This window comes from Schistocerca cancellata, chromosome 9 (genome assembly GCF_023864275.1).
Source record: "Schistocerca cancellata isolate TAMUIC-IGC-003103 chromosome 9, iqSchCanc2.1, whole genome shotgun sequence".
Taxonomy (NCBI): domain Eukaryota; kingdom Metazoa; phylum Arthropoda; class Insecta; order Orthoptera; family Acrididae; genus Schistocerca; species Schistocerca cancellata.
In genome coordinates, this window is record NC_064634.1 from 216554997 (window position 1) to 216579410 (window position 24414).

General features: G+C 43.2%; 1 protein-coding gene across 1 annotated transcript in view; it reads left to right on the forward strand.

Moving 5' to 3' along the window:
* LOC126100299 (uncharacterized) overlaps nt 1-5468 on the forward strand; it is a 107308-nt gene extending 101840 nt beyond the window's left edge. The window contains exon 3 of the mRNA XM_049910907.1: nt 1879-5468. Coding sequence (XP_049766864.1) covers nt 1879-5086 — 3208 coding nt within the window. The 3' untranslated portion in view covers nt 5087-5468. The remainder of the gene's footprint in view (nt 1-1878) is intronic.
* Nucleotides 5469-24414: the final 18946 nt, after the last annotated feature.

Here is a 24414-nt window from a genome sequence, read left to right on the forward strand (position 1 = left end):
TGAGATAAGCCTCTACATCCTTACATTTGTCCTCTAGCCATCCCTGCTTAGCCATTTTGCACTTCCTGTCGATCTCATTTTTGAGACGTTTGTATTCCTTTTTGCCTGCTTCATTTACTGCATTTTTATATTTTCTCCTTTCATCAATTAAATTCAATATTTCTTCTGTTACCCAAGGATTTCTACAAGCCCTCGTCTTTTTACCTACTTGATCCTCTGCTGCCTTCACTACTTCATCCCTCAGAGCTACCCATTATTCTTCTACTGTATTTCTTTCCCCCATTCATGTCAATTGTTCCCTTATGCTCTCCCTGAAACTCTGTACAACCTCTGGTTTAGTCAGTTTATCCAGGTCCCATCTCCTTAAATTCCCACCTTTTTGTAGTTTCTTCAGTTTTAATCTACAGGTCATAACCAATAGATTGTGGTCAGAGTCCACATCTGCACCTGGAAATGTCTTACAATTTAAAACCTGGTTCCTAAATCTCTGTCTTACCATTATATAATCTATCTGATACCTTTTAGTATCTCCAGGGTTCTTCCATGTATACAACCTTCTATCATGATTCTTAAACCAAGTGTTAGCTATGATTAAGTTGTGCTCTGTGCAAAATTCTACCAGCCGGCTTCCTCTTTCATTTCTTAGCCCCAATCCATATTCACCTGCTACGTTTCCTTCTCTCCCTTTTCCTATACTCGAATTCCAGTCACCCATGACTATTAAATTTTCGTCTCCCTTCACTATCTGAATAATTTCTTTTATTTCATCATACATTTCTTCAATTTCGTCGTCATCTGCAGAGCTAGTTGGCATATAAACTTGTACTACTGTAGTAGGTGTGGGCTTCGTATCTATCTTGGCCACAATAATGCGTTCACTATGCTGTTTGTAGTAGCTTACCCGCATTCCTGTTTTCCTATTCATTATTAAACCTACTCCTGCATTACCCCTATTTGACTTTGTGTTTATAACCCTGTAGTCACCTGACCAAAAATCTTGTTTCTCCTGCCACCGAACTTCACTAATTCCCACTATATCTAACTTTAACTTATCCATTTCCCATTTTAAATTTTCTAACCTACCTGCCCGATTAAGGGATCTGACATTCCACGCTCCGATCCGTAGAACACCAGTTTTCTTTTTCCTGATAATGACATCCTCTTGAGTAGTCCCCGCCCGGAGATCCGAATGGGGGACTATTTTACCTCCGGAATATTTTACCCAAGAGGACGCCATCATCATTTAATCATACAGAAAGCTGCATGCCCTCGGGAAAAATTACGGCCGTAGTTTCCCCTTGCTTTCAGCCGTTCGCAGTACCAGCACAGCAAGGCCGTTTTGGTTATTGTTACAAGGCCAGATCAGTCAGTCATCCAGACTGTTGCCCTTGCAACTACTGAAAAACCTGCTGCCCCTCTTCAGGAACCACACGTTTGTCTGGCCTCTCAGCAGATACCCCTCCGTTGTGGTTGTACCCACGGTACGGCTATCTGTATCGCTGAGGCTCGCAAGCCTCCCCACCAACGGCAAGGTCCATGGTTCATGGGGGGGAACGTATGTGTAACAAGTACCAAGTATCCTCCCCTTCAACGTATGTGTAACAAGTACCAAATGAACAAGAATGAGAATAGTAGTTTTCTGAGCTCTAATTCGTTCCTTGAAATTTGCCTTAGCATTGTAACAAGACGCTAGTAATGTTTTATTTTCTTGTTTATTCAGTTTTTACGTTACGTAAGCTGCGTCCCTAACCACTGCAGATAGAAAATTTCAAAGTTAAAAATGTTGATTTCTTGTAAACTATTGTAAATGAAAAGGTAAAAGTAAGTTGTACTTCTCAATGTGTCTTTTAAGAAGTTCCTGCTTTCTTTTCCTTACAGGAGCAGTGCTGTCAATGTTGCAGTTAACCACCTACTACAGACGGAACCGAATGGTAGTCATGATGTACACATCTCACAGCATGAATCGGTGGATACAGGTCACGATCGCAGCTCAACGAAACGAAAATCGCATGTGGCAGACCGAGAGAAGGAAAGAAATAGTGACCGCCACACAGCAAGGAAAACCGTGCCCCATATCGGTAATCCAACAAAGCATAATGCCGATCACCAGCGACCCAGAGTTTTACGAAAGGGGCACAGAAGATACAAACGACCAATAATGCGGAAAACCTCCTTGTCTTGGGCAACAGATTCTGTGGTACAGACAAATAATCCTCCCCTTCAACCGAGCTCTGCACAGTTTGTCACATCATATTGGAACACTTACAAATTTCCTCCAGAGAACCACAACGTAACAGACTCTTCTGATTTACAGAAAAGTTCCCGTTCAACTCGAGATGAACGGCATCGATACGTACAGCAACTACATCATGCTGAGTCACGGAATGACAATGTTAGTGAAGCTAATTATATGGAGATATCTTCACAGAAATCAAATATGGGAGCTATCAACGATGACATTGCTACTTATACCTTGCCCGGCTCAAAAAATGTACCCGAAGACAGAGTGTCACAAAAAGTCAGAAATCAGAAAAGTCGACTACCAGTGTACGCAAACGACAGACAACGACAGCCCCTAACAGATGGGGTGTTGAAACAAAATGAAAAATTACGTGATAAAAATCATAATGTCTTTCATACGAGGAAATCATCGGAGCAAAATAAAAGTGTTCTCTCGAACAAGTCTTCGTACAATAGCTACATCGATCCAGTTTCTCACGAATTGGGAGATGAAGTGCCTGCAGTCTCCGTAATCAATCACCAATCACCAGGAAGATCCTTACATGTTGGGGACGCAGGGAAGTCACGCATAATGAATGAAACACATCACTTGACCCCGTCGTTGGAGACAGAACGTAAAAGTGCTTCCTACGCTAATCAGGAGCTACACTCAGGCTCAGGAATAAACTTGAAATCCATGAAAACGTTATTAGAGCCAGTGGTAGCGAAACCAGTGCCCCCCCAAACGGCACGATATACAGATAATGTTGGACTGGAAGAGGAAAATCATACAGAGGGGAGTGCTGTCACCACAGGTCTCCCAGATTATTCGAAGGAAACTCCACTCCAACAGTTCCCAGAGCAACCGAAAAGCGCTGATAATCCCTTAGAAGCAAGAAGTCAAAAAGGAAATCACATAAACAATACTATGCACAAATTAAGACATGAGAGGAGACGCAGAATATTGGGCCGACATCAGACCAACGCTTCGAAACGTCTGAACCTAACGTCTGAACAAAGAAACGACTCTCACTCGCTTAATGTCAGCCACCCCACTTATAATATTTTCAATTTTTATGGGCCTGTTATTATTACAGGTGGAGCACTGCTCCCAGTCAGTTCAAACGATTCTTCTTCATCATCCTACGAAAGTGGCGCACTTAGTAATGGCAGCTACAATCCCAGTAATGTCCTTTACATTGCCGACAAAGAGGCAATTTCCAATCAAGCTTCGAATGTCGCAAAAAATTTCAATTATAGTAGTTTAGCAAACAATGGAATGACCATGGTTTTTCTCCCTACTAGACTTGCTAATAGATTACTTCTACAGAGCTATAATCACGAAACTGACGGTTCAGTTCTAAATGCAGGGAGAAGTCGTGGAATTGATGTTAACTCAGCTAGAAGTCTACACAATGGACCATTCAAGCAACCAACCACCTCTTCACACATTGACAATCCATCTCCTCATACAGGAGGTGAAATCAGCCCTCCCTCTGCCTGGTCGGAAGATCCACACCAGGACACTGCAACCCACGACAATGGGGTATCTAAACACAACAATGGTACACTAAATGTGTCGGCAAATATGGGAAATGACCTTTCCATCTCTGGTGCAGGCACTATGGGTTTCAGTGGCACAGAATCCGGCAGTGCGCCAGGTAAAGAGTATAATGTTTATCCTGACAGTAATGTGTTAAGTTCAGAAACAAGTTTACCTCCATATACTGGTCCAGCTGGTCAAGAAAGCCAGATTCCGTATAGTGTGAGCTCCACAGAAAGAACTACGAATGATGATTCATCTTTCACAGGATATGATAATAGCATAGTTAGTGCAAACGTTAATGCAGGAATGGAGTCCAGTGACAATAAAGACCAAATTAAAATTAACTTTGATGAACCAAGTGCACCCGAAATTGGAACAAGTGTTGGGACATCAGTTGCAGGTAGCTTGCCAAACCAGAGATCCCATATTGGATCTGTACCTGGTGACCCATCTTTCACAGGATATGATAATAGCATTGGTAGTCCCAACACGAATGCAGGAATGTGGTCCAGTGATGATAGAAACAAAATTATAATGAACTTTGATGGACCAAGTACACCTGAAATTGGAACTGGTGTTGGGGCATCGGTTGCAGGTAGCTTGCCAAACCAAGGAACCCATTCCGGATCTCTACCTGGTGACACATCGTTCACTGCTCCAGGCACTCAACAAGAAAGGGGATGGAAGATACGAGGTCGCATTGGTTTCGAATGGAACCCAGAGCTTTCTGGGATCACTGATAGTAGGATGTTGACAACAACACCAGAAAATGCATGGAACGATCCATGGGGAAATTATGGGACTTCGTACGGTCCTACAATGGGAGCACAAATTTATGGCTGGAAAGGTCCACCGCAACCTTACTGGCAAGATTATAATGCACATTATCCATTCAGGAATCAAGTATATGGAGGCTACAGTGCAACTGGGGGATTTGTGCCACCTCCATATGCTTCACATGGGAGATCAGCAGGTAGAGCAGGTTCTATGTGGATAGAGGGTGACATCTGGAGAGATTATACCCATGGAGAGCCTGATTACACTACATCTCAAGATGGCCAACCAACAACATACTACGGACCTGGTGCTTCACCATTTTTTGGAGAGGGGGATGTTAATTATCCACCAACAAAGCCTCGCAGTGGGAAACCACTGTCTCACACTGGTGCCAGCTTAGTAGGAGGCGTCCCCATTGGAGCAGCCAGAAGAACACCAAGTGGGCGTTACGCTGGTCGACGCCCTACTCATAGCAATCAGTATTATGGACCGCGGCCACAAGGTGGAAGCTACAATCCAAATTTATTGCATTCGCTGGGATAATAACTGCTGGCTATCAGCCAATATTTCGTGTTTTCATTTCTTCACAGCAGGTGAAATTAATCAAAATAAAGTTTTATAGGAAGCTAGCAAAATGAGTACCATGTGGCTACTCAGTGAAAAATAATGGTATCGCAAAAAGGACATGAGGTCTACAAAGTCAAGAATAATAATGTCATGCTGTTTCGAATTTAATCAACAAGCAATGTTTTCAACAAACTGCATTTCCTTTAACTATTCCTCATTCTCTGAAGACACAATTCGAATTAACATCAAAATTCTGAATTGTGAGTCAATTTTATATAGAGAGATATACATGTATGTACTCACAGTCATTTGTATCAATGTGACAGGCCAACATTAAATTTTATTTTTACAGTGTGAATGTTAATTTCAGTATACATTTTGACTTCAAATATTATAGCAATTGTGTAAAAACTTCATCAATGTATCTAATTACATATAGGGTATAATGAGAGTAAATAGTACCTACAATCAGCCCTTGCTGATAGAAAGAGAGTGAGAGAGAGAGAGAAAGAAGTGGCCCATCTAAACATTTCAGCACAAAAATGTGATACACCAATAGATGCTGAAAGAGACTCACTGGTATTAATGTAAGACAGGTGCTCATAACAGTAAATGCTATGAGACATTCTAAACAGTAAGCAAACTTACGTTTGTTTAAATGGACTCCCCATATTACTGGCTGGTTATAATTAAACCTTCCCTATTTAACACGTTATAACCTTGGGACCTTTAATGTCCAGAGCATGATGTGCATGATTTCCATGCATCGCAGCACCACCGTCCAGTTCAAACTATGACCATGAGGTTCCATGATCAGTCATTGTGATTCAAAGTCTCGCACACCTGAGGAGTCGCACTGCACTTGTTGATGTGTCAACATGGGCTTGGACAAAAGAAGAGGGGCATTATTGATGAACCTGTACTATCAAAACGACAGTAATGCTGCAGCTGCAGTTCGAGTATATCGCCGGCTGAAAGGATTACGGTCGGTCCTGTTTCTCCACCTGCTCTGTGGAGCAGGATGATGTTCGAACAAACTGGAGAACTGGGCGTAGCTCCGGGAAAAGGCCGGCGACCTGTTGCACCACAGGTGGCTGATGTAATCGCTGTTGCTCTGGCAGACAACACTGCACACAATTCCCGATCGTTAGGCAGTGTGTGTGCTGTGTCACGACAGTTGAACATCCTGTTCCCCGTTGTGTGGAAGGTGCTTTGAACCATTCTCAAATGGTATCCATATACGATCCCTAACGTCCAGCAGCTTGCATCACAGAACGCACAACGACATGTTGACTTCGCTCTCCACCTTCTCACAAAGACTTAATTTGACTGAAGAGTGAGATGAACTACTAGAATTTCCGAGTGTGGGGATCTTCACCTTCAGTCTCTGTGCATAAAGTTCCTCTGTATGGTGAACGTGTCACCGTATGACGTGGTTTCATCATTAGCCCATTATTTTTTGAACAGCTTGGCGCTCAAGGGCCAAAGACGTACAGTGTGACTGGTCAGCATTACTGCGATATGCTTCACACCTGTCTCACAGGAGAGAAACGCATTGAACTCAAGAATTTTCATGTGGTCCTGCTGTACATCTTTCATGAAGTTTACCTGCTTCTCCGAAACATATATGGAAACGACTGAATTACCAGGCGATCGTTTCCAAACGCTTGGTCGGCACGACCACCTGACCTCACTCCCTGTGATTTCTGGTTGTGGGGCTACCTGAAGGACAGGAAACAGTCGCACATGTGCTGATCTTAAACGTTGCATGTCAAGAGAGGTAGCCAGCATATGGTAATTAGTTTTCATGTTATAACGTGTTAAATAGGGAAAGTTTAATTATAACCACTCGTTATTTTTTTGCGTAATCAGTAACACGACAAAAAAACAGTGGCGTTTTGGTTGCATCACAATATGTCAGTTACAACTCAAGAAACTGGAAAGAGAAATTAACCCTTTAAATAAACTAAATGCACAGTTACTGCACATCCTGAGGTACAAGCGTGATGCCCACATGTCAGTGTTCGTAACAGGAAATCCTATTATTACTTTCAGCCCTCATGACAACAGTAAAAATAAGATTCCGTACGTCCATTACATCGCGATTATGAGCTATGTGGGCGGTCTTTATTTTCATGAGCTTATGTCTTACATGCATATCAGTGAAAGTGATTTTCCATTATCTATTTTTGTTCCAGAGGTATTTGCACTTATATATTTAAGTGAGCGACCCCATATAAAGCAGAGTGTATGGGTGTATGTCTGGGATGTCCTCTCACATCTCTGAGACGATTTCAGCTACACTTGGCACAGAAACAACAAGCCTCATAAATATCAGTACTGTGAGATTTATAATCTCCTATCTCCAATGGGAGAAAAGGCATGGGCAGAAACGTGTTTTTTATCCAGTCCCTCAGGTACAGGATGCTATGCACGACAGACATTTGTTTGGGAACAGTACCAGCCTGACATATCGGCCTGCTTTGCAGGGCAGCCTACATGTTAGGGGCAACAAAAGGAACTATATGGAACTGCATATGCCAATGAGTACGGATGGGGACAGTTTGGGGTGGATAGAGGAGGGGATGGACTGAAAGAGGGGAATAGTGAGAGGTGCATGAGGCAGGTTCACAGCCTAGAAGGGTAAAAGGCAGATGGAGGAGGGGAAAGGCTAGGTGGAGATAGAAACAGAGATGGGGAGGAGGATGTGGTCACAAGGAGGAGGAGGAAGATTCCAAAGAAATAACTGATTTAACGGTGTTGTGACAACTGCAAAACAAATGTCAGTATGAGGTTCCCTTTTGTGCCAAACATTTTCTACATGACAATACAAAAACTTACAAGGATTATGGAATTTTTTGTCACATTTCTTTATGAAGCCTCTACTCATTGTGTCATGAAATCAGACATAACCTAGACATGTTCCAGGAGAACTTTCCTACACCCTTTTTGCAAACGAGTATACAAAGCCTTAATGTCAAAAGACCAGGATGGTGGCTACAAACAGAGACTTTTGATGCACAGAACCGAACCAACAGCGATAAAATTGTTGTTTCAGAAATCAGTTCTAAGGTTGGTTTGAAGTACTTCTCCATTCTGTGGCTTGTCTGCTCTCCTTGTTACTACACACTTCTTCTCTATTTTAATCGTTCACGATTACCTTATATATTACGAAAATGTCTACCCACGCAATTATTTCCTTCCACTAACTACAGTTGCAGTATCGATTCATGTCATGATGTGGATCCGTTCATTCTATTTCATTACGTTATTTAACCGTTGTTTTTTTTTTCCCGCTTAGTCCTTCATTACTCGATGAGTCCACCTGAACTTCTACACGCCCCTGAAATACCTTATTTCATTGTATTATGGGCCTTACAGCTTTATTTTCTTCTCATTGTCCACATACTTCAAAACTTTTGGCGGGTGGTGTATACTTCATGCTGAATGGGTTCTAGGAAAATGCATTCACAACGAATAACTAGCGTGCAGAATTATATTAATCGTTCTCCCTTCTTATTTTGTTTGCTGTAATGGTGCTGTCCCGTTAATTTCTCTTCGCTACCTTCACCATCGACAAAATTTAAGTCTCCCATAGCTATAATATTAGTGTCCTACATTAACTTCTTTTGCAAATTCATTTCCCTATCAGCAACATCACAATGTCTTTTCAATTCCACCATAACACGCTCTCCTGTTTTTTGTAGATAATCTTCTGGTCTACTGGTAATTTCCTTATTCATTATTATTCCTACACCTGACACATTAAAAAAAGTTTTGTGGTTCTCATTTCAAAAACCCCCGTCTTCAGGTAACCGTCCGTCTTCTGGAAATCCAGTTACAATGATGAAATAAATATCTACATATGAATTTCTTTTCCGCCTTTCGATGTTCTTATTTTGGACACAGATTTAACGTTCTAACATTTCATGTGCCCACACTAATAATCAGTCTCTTTTTGGATGACAGCTCCTCACAGGCAGTTACCGCCCGAGAGGCGAATGAGGAATATTTGACCCAACGGGAAACCACGATGGGCAATTTTAGCTCAGAACTCCAGGCGTTTTCCAAGATAATGTGGCGTTTTCTCGTTGCCTTCCCGATAGCAGTAGTGCAGCCATTGAATTCATCACAATCCCGCTGTAGGTAACATCACAATTTCCGTAGCATCTGCTTCTGTTCTGCTGTGACTGCTGGATGATCTGCTGTATTTCTCTAGGTTGAAGATCCACTCAGTAGTAACCTCGACAATGAGGGTCACGTTAGTTTTCTAACGGAGATCTGTGGAAGTATTAAAACTTCAGCATTATCGACGTATGCCCACTTCTGCCTTGCAGAGGCTATCTCTGTAGCCAGCAGGCCACGCTTTCAAGTTTGTTGCTAACAGGTCCATTACATTTTTAGTCGTTTAAGATTTTTCTAAAATGGACGCCAGGCTGAAGGCCGGAAGAGACGGCGTCTATGCCAGAAACTGATCCATACCTGCTGCGGTAACCTGGCTTCGAGTTATCATTGCATGTTAATGTCTTTATCGTGCTCTTGGATTCAGGTAAGTCCGCCACTGATGTAATAGCAACTGCTTTGGAATCCATGTCCATATGCCCTTGCAGCTATTGACAGCATTTGAAAATTGAAGATAGTATTTCGGAAACGGTAAACCAAGAACGGAAACTTTACGATTACGGCCTATAGGGCGATGTTCCTCCTTCTCCCTGCCCACGGTAGTTCTGTGTATGAGCAAAAATTATACTTCTAAGTAAAAGCAAAGTTCTAAGGGGTGTCTAACTTGGAAGCCGTTTCCAAGACACAGGAGTAGAGGTCACGAGATTCTGAACATAATATCTCACAACTGGGTGAGTGTCATATTAGCATGTTCTGCTTCCATACCAATCTCATCTTTGTCTCAGATAACTGTACATAAAACACGATAAAGTTTTTGATGCATCATACTTTCTTCTAAAAGTCATAGATATAGTGAACTAGTTGCCAATTTGTTCCGTAGTGGAAGTCTTGTTCATACACCTTACCAAACTACATTCTGCTGCTCTAGCCAGTGATGCCAATGGAAGCTTTACCTACTACCGGTTTTCTGTGCTGTATTAGCTAAACCATTGTCCGCCTCCGGTAGCTGAGTAGTAGCCGGCACAGTGGCTCAGCGTGTTCGGTCAGGGGGCTGCTCGCCCTCTTAGTAAAGGAATCAACGATAAACTCGAACGGATGTCTTGTGACGTCCGCCAAGACCAAACACAGCAAACAATACCGCACAAAAGGGGAAAAAAAGTTGTCAGCGCCACAGAATATCAATACTAAGAGCCCGAGTTCGATTCCCGACTGGGTCGGAGATTTTTCTCCACTCAGAGGCTGGGTGTTGTGTTGTCCTAATCACCACCATTTCATCTCCATCGACGTGCAAGTCACCGAAGTGGCGTCAAATCGAAAGACGCATCCAGCGAAAGGGCTACCCGACGGGAGGCCCTAGTCACACGACATTTACTTTTTGCTAAACCATTAAAATGTGTGTGTAGGTCTCACTGATGGTTTGTTATAACAATACTGATTTGTCAATGAATATCCTTCATATATGGACTGTGGATGACACCTTGTCGCCCTCAAATAAAAGATTTTCATAACTTTAACGGTTTCTCCATGCTGAAAGTTACAATATAAATAGTAAAAACAATTATAGATTGTTAAATGTACTTTTCCCGCTTTGCAGATAATTCTAATGATAAACCTCTACACCATCACCGCAAGCCTGTCAGAGGACACGCTGTGCCACTGCTAATAATTTGCTCTTTTTGTTCCACTCGCAATTAGAGCGGGGAAAAAATGGCAATCTACACTCCTGGAAATGGAAAAAAGAACACATTGACACCGGTGTGTCAGACCCACCATACTTGCTCCGGACACTGCGAGAGGGCTGTACAAGCAATGATCACACGCACGGCACAGCGGACACACCAGGAACCGCGGTGTTGGCCGTCGAATGGCGCTAGCTGCGCAGCATTTGTGCACCGCCGCCGTCAGTGTCAGCCAGTTTGCCGTGGCATACGGAGCTCCATCGCAGTCTTTAACACTGGTAGCATGCCGCGACAGCGTGGACGTGAACCGTATGTGCAGTTGACGGACTTTGAGCGAGGGCGTATAGTGGGCATGCGGGAGGCCGGGTGGACGTACCGCCGAATTGCTCAACACGTGGGGCGTGAGGTCTCCACAGTACATCGATGTTGTCGCCAGTGGTCGGCGGAAGGTGCACGTGCCCGTCGACCTGGGACCGGACCGCAGCGACGCACGGATGCACGCCAAGACCGTAGGATCCTACGCAGTGCCGTAGGGGACCGCACCGCCACTTCCCAGCAAATTAGGGACACTGTTGCTCCTGGGGTATCGGCGAGGACCATTCGCAACCGTCTTCATGAAGCTGGGCTACGGTCACACCGTTAGGCCGTCTTCCGCTCACGCCCCAACATCGTGCAGCCCGCCTCCAGTGGTGTCGCGACAGGCGTGAATGGAGGGACGAATGGAGACGTGTCGTCTTCAGCGATGAGAGTCGCTTCTGCCTTGGTGCCAATGATGGTCGTATGCGTGTTTGGCGCCGTGCAGGTGAGCGCCACAATCAGGACTGCATACGACCGAGGCACACAGGGCCGACACCCGGCATCATGGTGTGGGGAGCGATCTCCTACACTGGCCGTACACCACTGGTGATCGTCGAGGGGACACTGAATAGTGCACGGTACATCCAAACCGTCATCGAACCCATCGTTCTACCATTCCTAGACCGGCAAGGGAACTTGCTGTTCCAACAGGACAATGCACATCCGCATGTATCCCGTGCCACCCAACGTGCTCTAGAAGGTGTAAGTCAACTACCCTGGCCAGCAAGATCTCCGGATCTGTCCCCCATTGAGCATGTTTGGGACTGGATGAAGCGTCGTCTCACGCGGTCTGCACGTCCAGCACGAACGCTGGTCCATCTGAGGCGCCAGGTGGAAATGGCATGGCAAGCCGTTCCACAGGACTACATCCAGCATCTCTACGATCGTCTCCATGGGAGAATAGCAGCCTGCATTGCTGCGAAAGGTGGATATACACTGTACTAGTGCCGACATTGTGCATGCTCTGTTGCCTGTGTCTATGTGCCTGTGGTTCTGTCAGTGTGATCATGTGATGTATCTGACCCCAGGAATGTGTCAATAAAGTTTCCCCTTCCTGGGACAATGAATTCACGGTGTTCTTATTTCAATTTCCAGGAGTGTATATTCCTCCGTACGAGCCCTAATCTCTCCAAGGTTCATGGTCATTACACGAAATGTACGTTATCCCCAGCGGAATCGTTCTGTAGTCGGTCTCAAATGACAGTTTTCGGAATTTTTGTCAACAGCTCCCCTCGAAAATAACGTCGCCTTCCCTCGAGTGCTTCCCATTTGAGTTTCCCAAACATCTCCGTAGTACTTCCGTGTTGTACGAGCCTACCGGTAACAAATCTAGCAGCAAGCCTCTGAATTGCTTCGCTATCTTTTTTTATACAACCTGGTTGGTATCTCAAATACTCGAACAGTATTCAACGCGCGGTCGATCTTGTGTCCTACATACGGTCTGATTTAAAGATGAATCACACTTTTCCCAAAATTCTGTACAATCTGTTCATCGAAGAAGCAATGACGGAGTGCAATTAAAATTCAAGTTCAAAGGATATCAGTTATACGACTGCTGTCCTGAGTGAAAGTGAAGAAGAATTACATTATCTGGTAAATGGAATCAACGATCTAATGAGTATTGAATATGGACTCTGAGTACATCGAAGAAAGACGAAAGCAATGAACAGTATCAGAATTGAGAATAGCGAGTAACTTAGCATCAGGTTGACGGTCACGAAGTAGATGAGGGTAATGATTTCCTCTACCTAGGCAGTAAAATAACCAATGACGGACCGAAGAGGACATCAAAAGCACATTAGATGGGCTGGTAAGGTAAGGAATGAGGTGTTTCTGTGCAGAATCAGAGAGGAAGGAACATGTGGAAACAAATGACAAAGAGAAAGGACAGGATGCTAGGACATCTGTTAAGACATCAGGGAATGACCTCCATGCTACTAGAGGGAGCTGTGAAGGGCAAAAACTGTAGAGGAAGACAGAAATTGGAATACATACAGCAAATAATTGAGGAGGTGTGTTGCAAGTGCCACTCTGAGACGAAGAGATTAGCACAGGAGAGGGATTCGCGGCGGGCCGCATTAAACCAGTCTCTGGGACATTCCTGACGGTACCCTTTACTCCGATGAATACTCGCCGTCGATAACAACTTACTTGCTTTTGTTACTCATGAAGTCTACTAGCCACTCAAATATCTTGGAAACTATTCCGTATGCTTGTAGCTTTATTGACAGTCGGGAGTGTGACACCTTGTTCAATGTTTTACGGAAATGTATGAATATCAAATCCGTCTGTTGTCATTCATCTGTAGTTTGCAGGGTCTCGTGTGAGAAAAGGGCAAGCTGAGTTTCACATGGGCGATGCTTTCTAAAACCATGGCGTTTTGTGGACAGAAGCTTTTTCTTTTCAAAATAATTTATTTTATTCGATTTGAGAATATACTGAAGGTTTCTGCCGCAACCCGATGTTAAGAACATTGGTCTGTAATTCTGTGGATCCGTTCTCTTACCCTTCTCCTCTACAGCAGTCACTTGCGTTTTTTTCTAGTCGCTTGGGAGTTTCCGCTACTAAGCAAGGGGCCAGTGCTAGAGAGAAGTCTGTAAAACTGAAATGGGATTTCATAAGTACATGGCGACTTATTTGCTTCCAATTCTTGCAATTCTTTCCCTACACCAGCGATTACTGTATTCTCCACGAAGGAGTCTCAGCCAGCATTACGTTTGCGATTTAGAGCACTTAAGAATAGTCGCTAGTATAAACACTTAATTGTAGTACGTTGCATTAGCAGCACCTCTTAACACACTCAATGAGATTACTTATCGTGAAGGTAGCCTGAGGAAAGCGTTCCTCTATAGTATCGTCATAACATGTCTCTTTGAAGACAAAAGAATGATAGATGGTGTAGAGCTCCCAACAAGACAAATAACTCTCGTTAATGTGACAAGTTTTACCAAATGAATTACAACGCAGGAATCACTAAGCGCTTGAGGTCCGATATGTAAACAACAAGGAACTGTTAATACAAAAGTAAACACTCTTCAACACAGTCCACACGCTCTAGCACTAAACAGAAACAACAATTTATTGCAGCAAGTGTAACACATTGTAAAACGAGTGCAATTTGTTCACGTAGGTCTATGTTAACACTGAACAAACAAAGCTACTTTCCACAGAAGAACATGAACTGTTAATCTCACAGCACTTCTGTATCACATCTGGGAATATTAACTACTTCAAAACTTCATACTTGTTTCACAAGGTTCATAATACTATACTTCGATGACATTTTATTCCAGTATTTTAGTCCGCAGCTCGTGGTCGTGCGGTAGCGTTCTCGATTCCCACGCCCGGGTTCCCGGGTTCGATTCCCGGCGGGGTCAGGGATTTTCTCTGCCTCGTGATGACTGGGTGTTGTGTGCTGTCCTTAGGTTAGTTAGGTTTAAGTAGTTCTAAGTTCTAGGGGACTGATGACCTAAGATGTTAAGTCCCATAGTGCTCAGAGCCATTTGAACCATTCCAGTACTTTCTCTTTCACTCATGATTTGTCGTTAATTCTTACGAGTACCCTGAACAGTTTCTACTTCAGTGTTGAAGCAACGATAGAAAAAGTTTCTTTTGATACACTGAAAAAGTTCTGCATTAATGACAACATAAGGTTAGAAAGAAGTTTCTTTTTCTCACAGATCAGTTATTACGAGGTTCCAAAACAATTTCTAGAGACATCGTGGCTGTATTGACTTACTGACCGAAACCAAGAGTTAATGTCACTATATATAACTATTGCAAAACTGGCAAGTCTCCCAATTTACAGCAATGTTACACACAAGATCAACATCTGCATCTACTGGCGTCTATGAAACTAAATTTTAATTATAATGTTGATGTGTTGTGTGGGAGCACTCATTCTTCAGCCAGACTACAGTAACATAGTTCAGAGCTTCCGTCTTTAACAAAAGTCGATCTCCATATGCTGCACACGTCTTCAGTACCTCACTTCGCGCCAGTTCTGTCTGTTTGCCTCTAGGTAAATTTCATCCAAAAACTTTAATATTTAGTTGGATAGAAATAGACTATCAGCCATGTGCAGTAAACAATATGTCTGTGACTTTACACAAAACGTTTCAAACATTCTCTCGCTCATAGTATATTTAATTACATACATAATGGATGTAGTGGATAAAAACAGACTGTCAGACTTGTGCAATGAAAAATCTGTCTATGATTTTATAAGGTTCTCAAACGTTCTCATACTCTTAATACATGTAGATACAGATGTTTTCATTTGAATTATAAAATTTGTAAGTATCTACTCTGACTGGTTTGATGCGGTCCGCCATAGATTCCTCTCCTGTGCCAGCCTTTCAATCTCACAGTAGCACTTGCAACATACGTCCTCAACTATTTTTTGGATGTATTCCATTCTCAGTCTTCCTCTATGGTTTTTACATCCCCACAGTTCTATGGAAGTTATTCTCTAATGTCTTAACAGACGTCCTATCATACTCCCTCTACTACTTGTCATTGTTTTCCATACATCCATTTCCTGCCGATTCTGCGAAGAAACTCCTCATTCCTTACCTTACCAGACTACCTAATTTTCAATGTTCTCCCATAGCACCACACCTCAAATGCTTCCATTCTCTTGCGTTCCAGTGTCCCCACAGTCCATGTCTCGCTGTTATACAATGCTGTACTCTAAACGTACATTCTTCGAAATTTATTCCTCAAATGAAGACATATGCTTGATACTAGTTGACTCGTATTGGACAGAGATGCCCTTTTTGCCAGTGCTAGACTGTTTTCTATGTCCTCCTTGCTCCGTCCGTTATGGCCTATTTTGTTCCCTATGTATCAGAATTCCTTAACTTCGTCTACTTCTTGATCATCAATGATAATACTAAGTTACTCGCTGTTCTCATTTCTGATACTACCCATTACTTTCGACTACCTTTGAGTTACTCTCAGTGGATATTCTGTACTCATTAGACAGTTCATTCCATTCAGCAGACCCTGTAATTCTTCTTCACTTTCAATGTGATGGCAACGTCCTCAAAGCTCTTCTACATTTTTATTTTAATACTGGATCCTCTATCCCTGCCCTACAGAGTCCTGTTTCTCCTCCTACCACGTCATCAAATAAGTCCTCCCCCTCATACAATCCCCGGATGTGCTCTTGCTAGTATTCGCTATCTCCTCCAAATTTAACAGTGTAAATCCCATTGCACTCTTAATGACACAACCCTTGGTTTTATTTTTATTGAAGGTAAATTTGGCTTTTCTATATGCTGAGTCAGTCCTTCCGACAATCATTTCTTTTTCAATTGCTTCATGTAGCTTCCTTGCACTTCCTATTGATTTAATTCCTAAGTGAGTTCAATTTGTATTCATGAATTTCTCTGAAAATGTTTGAGCTATCTTCTTTAGTCGATCAACTGAAGTATTTCTTCTGTTATCCATGGTTTCTTCGCTGTTGCCTCCTTTGTAGTTGTGGTCTTCTTTCCAACTTCTGTCATTGCTCTACGTAGATAAGTCTATTCTCCTTCTACTAAAATACCTACTGAGCTATTCCTTGTCGCCATATCTATAGATTCAGAGAACATCAAGCATATCTCTTCGCACCACTTCGCATAGATTCTTCCTGCCTACAGTCGTGTACTTCGGCCTACTCTTCGTCGCTACTAATTTTTTATCTGATTTTATATCTGCTTCTGGGTACGCCTTACAATGCAATATATGATTTCGGAATACTTGTCTGGCCATGGTGTAATCTAACAGAAATCTTCCTGCATCTCCAGGCTTTTTTGAAGTATACCTTGTCCTATTGTGATTCTTCAACGGAGTATTCGCTATTAGTAGCTGAAATTTGCTGCAAACTTAATTAGTGTTTCTCTTGTCTCATTCCTTGTCCCAAGCCCATATTCTCGCGTACCTCTTTCTTCTACTCCTTCCCCTACAACCACCATTCCAGTCCCCCATGATTATTAGATTTTCATCTCCCTTTATGTACTGATTTACCCGTTCAATTTCCTCATATACTCTTCATTTTATAATTGCGACGTCGGCATGTATATCTGAACTAATGTTGACACATTTTGTGAGTTACAAATAAGGCAAGGAAAATTTACAGGTTTTTTACAGAATACTTATCTTACAATCTGATAATGCCAGGTTATGGCCACAATCTCTTCCTTCCAATGTTCAGTAAGTCAAGTGTAAGAGTTTCGCTACGTTATGCAGTGTTGGCATATGCATATACGAGCAGGTGCTAGTCACTCTATTATCAGACATAACGTGATTCACTGATCCATTACAAACTGTAACATCTGAATCGTCTGCTGTGGTGTCCGCAGCGATAGACAGAAGCTTAACAAGTTCATTTTCTTACGCTTCTCTTGTTTATTTAAATTAGAAATTTTGATTCGATTTTGGCAACATCTTCTGAGTTAAAGAAATGACACCGGTTTCAAAGACACACAGCATGGCATGAAAAGGGCAGCAGTCAGAGGGGGAGGAAGAAACTAAATTTCACCAGTTGAGATAATATATGTTATTATATCAGTGATTAAAATACCGAATTAAATGTACGAAGAAGCAGGCTGCATGAGACCACTTATCAGTAAGACGGTGCATCTCATGTGGCCTGATTCGGTTGGAAACGGCACCATAGAGCTGTTGTATCATCTCTAGGGACACAATAGCCTACAACTGTGTAATGGATCCGTGATATACTGAAAACTGACCACTAGGGTGGAGCTAAGGTAAAAACTGATCCCCCACATGTTCTGTCGTGGACAGATCTTGTAAGACGTCGTGGTCTCCTGACCTTCATTGCTTACATGTTCCGCCCTCACAATCATATTCCGCACACCAAGACGCTTCATTCGAACCCAAACTCGATAAGATGAAGTCAATGTTGTATTAATTCATGTAAACGATATGCAAATAACTAATAAATCGGAAGTGCGCACTGTGGTTCAAATACTCGAGGCTGGCGTACACACATACATTCCAGACACGACGGTCACAGGAGCTTTTAGTTCGAGAGAGGCAACTGCATGCCAGGAGGCCAGTCCCAACGCATCTACGTCAGTCAGTGGCCGTCTGTGGAGCGGACAGCGTTCGCCTGAGGGAAGGAGGAACGACCCCGTGTTCGGCTTAAAAGCAAATTCCGTTACATTGTGTGGGAGTGGCCAGCCTACGCATTCTTTACACATAGCACGCAGTTTCAGTGATTTTCACAGGGAGACAGCAAACGCCAAACGCCGATACTACACATTTCTGGATTGGTCGTCTTAAACGAAACGCCATTCTCCCGTTTTAGAAGAGCAATGCTGATTGGCAGACGATATTTCTGACGCCTTGAGCTGAAGAAGTAATGGAAGAGACCGAAAGATATACCCCTTCATGTCTGACGTGGAGAGGCGCCGTCCCGTTGTCACTCTTGGAGCGAGGAACAAGTCTCTCCTCAGTGCTTCACTGGGAGAGCACCTCTGTCGACAGCGAATCGAAGTGCGACTCTCTATATTGAGTCCTTGCGATTAAGTATTGTTCACTGTGTTGGCTGACACACTTATTGTGCGATGTGAACGGATAGAGTTACAGTTAAACGCCTGAAAGCGAATTTTTGAGTGGCATCGCGGTGGACTGGTTATCTGACCGGTGTACCACGCTAATAATTAGACTAGGAGCGAATAGGAATCCTTGACTTCATCAAGGGGTAGGGAGAGTTTGATTGGCGAAGGTCAATCCAGATAGAATGAGAGCTATCATAATCGTCAGCAGCGAGCGGCGCAGACAGCAGTCATCGCAGCTTACGGTATTGTGCACTACAGCTATTGTGAGCCCCATATTTCCTCCACAACAGTACACTTCACTGCATTTCACATGCGATAGTCTCTACCGTATCTAGCAACATTCTAAAGGATAAGTATTCAAGTTGAGTAGGCGCACCTCTCAGCCATTCTGCCAAGTCAACAACCATCTTAAACTTTTTATAGAAATTTCATTAGCGAATCCTATCCTTGACAGGTAACTTCACATTCCGAAAAGAACCAGGATATAACTTGCTCAATTCATAACTAAAAGTGACATTGTGATTTCTCAGAATTTTTGCAAAATAAATAATAACTTTCGTTAGTTTCATGTTTTTCTTACACTGACTAGCACTACTCCAGTACTCAAGTATCCCACTAGTTATGTAAGATATTTTGTGAATTTTTGTGACATTTCTTTACTGTGGGCGACTCCAGAAGATATTTATTGCTGAAATTTTTTCAGACATTTCTCTATAGAACGTTAGGAGCGTCTGTCTGACTTCTGTAGTAGTGTGGGGGTGGAAATTGCGTCTTGAAGGAGCCACAGGGTAAATGGTACATCTCAGATTAATCCGTTGTGCAGAATAACAGAATCTCAGATCAACCCCACGCTCACAATCTGAGAATCTTGCTGCTCGGGGAAGTACCACAACGTCATGCAGACAGTGTCTAGAAACACGTGCCACATGTGGACGAGCATTATTCTGTTGAAACTGACACCATGACACAGTCGTATGAGAAGCAACAAATGAGGATCCAGGATGTTCTTATCATTCTGTCATCAGTGTCCCCCCAGTCACTGTCATCTGTAACCCCCAGTTGAAAAGCCAATGGATCCCCCACAATGGCGCATGAGTAACACCACTGTGTATTTCCAATACATAGGAAGATGGGACCTCTCCGGAGGTCACTGCCATACTCTGCTACGATGGTCATCTGCTGTAGGGGAGAAGCGCAGTTCAATGCTGAATACAATGTCATGCCATTCGGCAGCAGCCTGCATTTCCCAATCAGGACACTAGTCAGACAGAAGCCTTCTGTTTTCTGATTCTAATGGCAATCTATGAGTGGGGCGGTAATTCCCTAGTCCCGCCAATGGCGTGGAAAGATACAAAATGTTGCAGGGAGTTGACTGCTTATTCTCGGGTGGCAGGCACAGACGTTAAGGGACTTCGATGTGCTCAGTGCATAAAGTGGTGATCCTCCCTTGTGACGGTCAAACATGTTCGACAATAAGCTTGACGAGGAATGAGCCTGCCTTCACATTCCCATGCAGTCTTACATCGGGCCACTGTTACTCGAATAGCCACCAAATCTAGATTTATCAAAATTCGACCAGCCAGCCAAATGACGAAGATCCACATTGCTCCCCATTCAAACTCTGTCACTAGCTAATAATTCAGAAGCTGGAAATGCTGTCTCACACGAATAACAAGCATCTCGACCATGTCTTCTGGATGAGTCACTTTTTTTGTCGATCAGTGTACTTGAGTAAATATGCATGTGATCAAACATGTGTGGGTTACGGCCCCACAATTCTGTAACCTATCACTCTTGCTACATACACTCTCCAGTACTTGCTTGTTTTATATCTGCTACCTGCTTCACCATTGTCCTGCTTTTGTTACTTCTATTGGCAAGACATGCTATGGTCTCTATCTAATAGAATAGCTGCAGCCCCATGTAAGAATTTAATGGTCTAACAGTTTTTTCATTAATAAATAACTAAACCATAAGAAACCCGTTTACCACTTTCCTGTATTTTCATCACCATTTTCTCGTCTTCTTCACATAGTTTTATCATCGTGTACCTTCCACCACCAACGCCACCATCTTCATGTTCCTGTCCCTGTTGCGGCAGACTTGTCTGTTGCTGTCCTCTCCGCCTCATCAACCAGCACGTCACTGCATAACCACTGTCACCTCGATAACACTTCGTCTGCAGCTACCTGTTCATTGCCTACAACTCTGCCACAATTCGTTGCTGTCATCTTCTGCACTTCTTCAGTGGCTACTTGCACCAATAGTTGGTGCTCATTGCCAACTGTCGTCGTGGTTCTTCGCACTACATCAGTAATCTATACCTCCCCATCCAGATGAAAAGTACTTTAAACCCAAATCCCTCAACCTAGAATTTAAAAAATATCTCACAAACTTCCAAATACAACATATTCCCTAACCCAAACTTTAATACTGACCCTCGCGTTTCCTTTGGACCAAAAACCTCCCGACCACCTCTCACCACTATACTCCTCACCAAACAATCCCAACTTCCCTGCCGCCCTCACATAATCACTGCTGTGATCACAAAAGTTAGCCTCAAGACCAAAGCTGAAGGATTTTGAACTGAACTCCTGCCCCGATATAAAAATCTGAAGATCTCTCTGCATGAGCAGTGATCTTTTCCTAACTTGCCTCCTCTGTAATTTTACAGCTTCTGCCTCCACATTACATCATCACCACAGTGGGAAACCCTGATATACCACTCCCACTACAAAGCTGAACCTACACGATCCCATCCTCACTCCTGCCACTGCTAAAGGGGGCACATCACACCTGACTGATAAAGTGCACCCACTGCCCATATTGTAAAGCCTTTTTTCAAACAATGCCCTATAATTTACCCTCCCTCCTGCTATGACATCAGACATTTTCACCTTACACATTCTCTGAAATTTAGACCCAAGCCCCAAATTACCAAACCCAAAGTAATTGTGCCCTTTCAACAATTCTCTCCGTCCATTTCTCATTGCTGAAGATGTTGCAACAATCTAATTCAGAACATTCGCCCATTCCAACGACCACGAATCCATGAAAATATGTTCTTGACTGCCTGTTCCAAATTCCAACTAAACACCCAAACCACCTGCTATCACAACCACGTCCACTTCATTTTCAACGACCTCGACACATTAGACTGAATCCTCCCTAGTTCTCAGTCACACAAGCCGCTGCTACAGAACTGAAACATACTATTCCACAACACACATTTTCTTTCAACAAACAGACTCGTTCTAACATAAAATTTCTTTACATTTACATTTTAAATGAAAGCTCCAAGCCTTTCACACCATCTGAACGTCTCCCTATACACTACTCTTTGCAGATAATCTCTTCTCTTGGTCAGGGACAGAGCTGCAGTCGATCGCCAAAAGAATAACCTCATTCAGCCACATCAATTCATCAATTACACATTGATGGTCATAAAACATATAAAACGATGAACGCCTAGAGATAGGACGTTCAAATTCACAGGACATGTACGTAAGTATGTTCTGCAGAAATGATTGTCATCTGAACCATGTCGCCCCACGGTTTCATCATCGATATCGCGCCGCAACACCACTTACCGGCGAAATGTGCCTACAACTCTCATTGTTACTATAAACCGAAGGTAATGGATAATTGTGACTTGAGCAGACGTGCAGGATGCCTCGCAGACATATACGCAAACCGTACCGTCAAATCAGTGAGTTTGAAGGCTAGCGCATTATCGGCGTGAGGGAACGTGATGAATCCATCCAGGTGATTGCTGCTCATGTGGGACGAAGTGTTCAGGCAGTGCAACGGGTGTATGCAGAATGGCTCAAGCAAGGCCACAGAACACGACGAGATGGGTCAGGTAGCAACACCCAGACCACCGCCCGAGAAGATCGACACTTCATCCGAATGACATTGTAGGATTGATCTGCTTAGCACAACCGTGGAGCACTGTTACACATTGTACACTATCAGAAGTGTCAGTCTGTCGCCGTTGACATGGGGAACGTGGCCGTCGTCCGCTTGTCCGCCTACCTATGACGAAACGTGCTAAAGGGCAATGATGTAAGGAACGGCGTCGCTGGAGACAGGCAAGGTCTCAATGTTTTTGGACGAATCTAGGATCTCTTTGTTGGAAAATGAGGGTCGACAGACAAGGGAGGCAGCATCACAGTGACTGCATTGGCACGAGACATACAGCCCTAACTCGAGGCCTTGAGATGTGGGATGCTTTTGAGTACAGCCTTAGAGCACAACTGGTGCCCACCCATGGCACTGTGACCAGAGTGACCTTTGTGAATGACATTCTGCAACCCGTAGCGTATTTATTTCCAGTACAACACTCCTGACGCCATTTTTCAGCAAAACAATGCACGACTACATGTTACTGCATGAGCACGTGCCTTCTTGCTGTCACAGCATGTCAGCCTTTTGTCTTGGAACTCCAGATCACCAGACTTACCACCAACCGAAAATGAGTGGGATATGGCGACCCAATGCCAACCACCACTGATGTACTTTGTAACCAGGTGAATGGAACATGGATGGCTGTACCATTAGCGCCTTATACGCGTCATGCCATGAAGCATGGAATAAGTTATCAGTGTCCATGGCGGACCCTGTGCCTGCTATGCAACCCTACTTTAGCCAGCAAGATCGCCGGACTTTTCCCCAATTGAGAACGTTTGGAACACTATGGGCACGGCCCCCAAGCCAGCTCGAGATTTTGACCAACACGTTATTGACGTGTTCAATCTGTGAAGCTTTTTCTCTTGAAAAAATCACCCTGTTTTTCTGAAACTGTAATCATTTGTTTGTCTGCAAATGTACATCTCCTCTACCGATTTCTTCCCCATTCGAATAATCTCTTCTTATCTCGTCATTTGTTTTGTCTTAGAGTGTGCACTAAGACCTTCTAGAGATCTACCGACAGTTACAGGGAATAATGAATCATTTCTCTGGGATCTGTGATACACAATACGAGAGCAAAGTGTTTACAGGTAATGGTGGTGGACATTTATGACAGTTTACTTACTAACGTTCATTTATCAGCTACAAACGTTATTTCTTGCTTCGTCTATGAATGTATTCATAAAGCACTACATAATTACTTACAAATTTTACTTTTTCAGAGATTCGGTGGATAAATGGATGATGATGATGATGTTTGGTTTGTGGGGCGCTCAACTGCGTGGTTATCAGCGCCCGTACAATTTCCCAACCTTTGCTCAGTCCAATTTCGCCACTTTCCTGGATGATGATGAAATGATGAGGACAACACAAACACCCAGTCATCTCGAGGCAGGTGAAAATCCCTGGTGGATAAATGGAGGAAGAAAGTACTTCATTTTCATCTTTGTTGTCTGAACCTTCCTGAAGTAGTTCGCTGCGTTCGATATAGATGTGATATTAATAATTTTGTCATAAGTTTATTAACTGACATGTAAATTCGTTCTGTAATTTTTCTATTCACTACAAAATTATTCCATCAAGAGCACGGTAACGAGTGATCTATTACATCATTTAAGAAACAAAACATTTCATATTCAGCAAGCACCAGGTGGAAAGTTAGTAG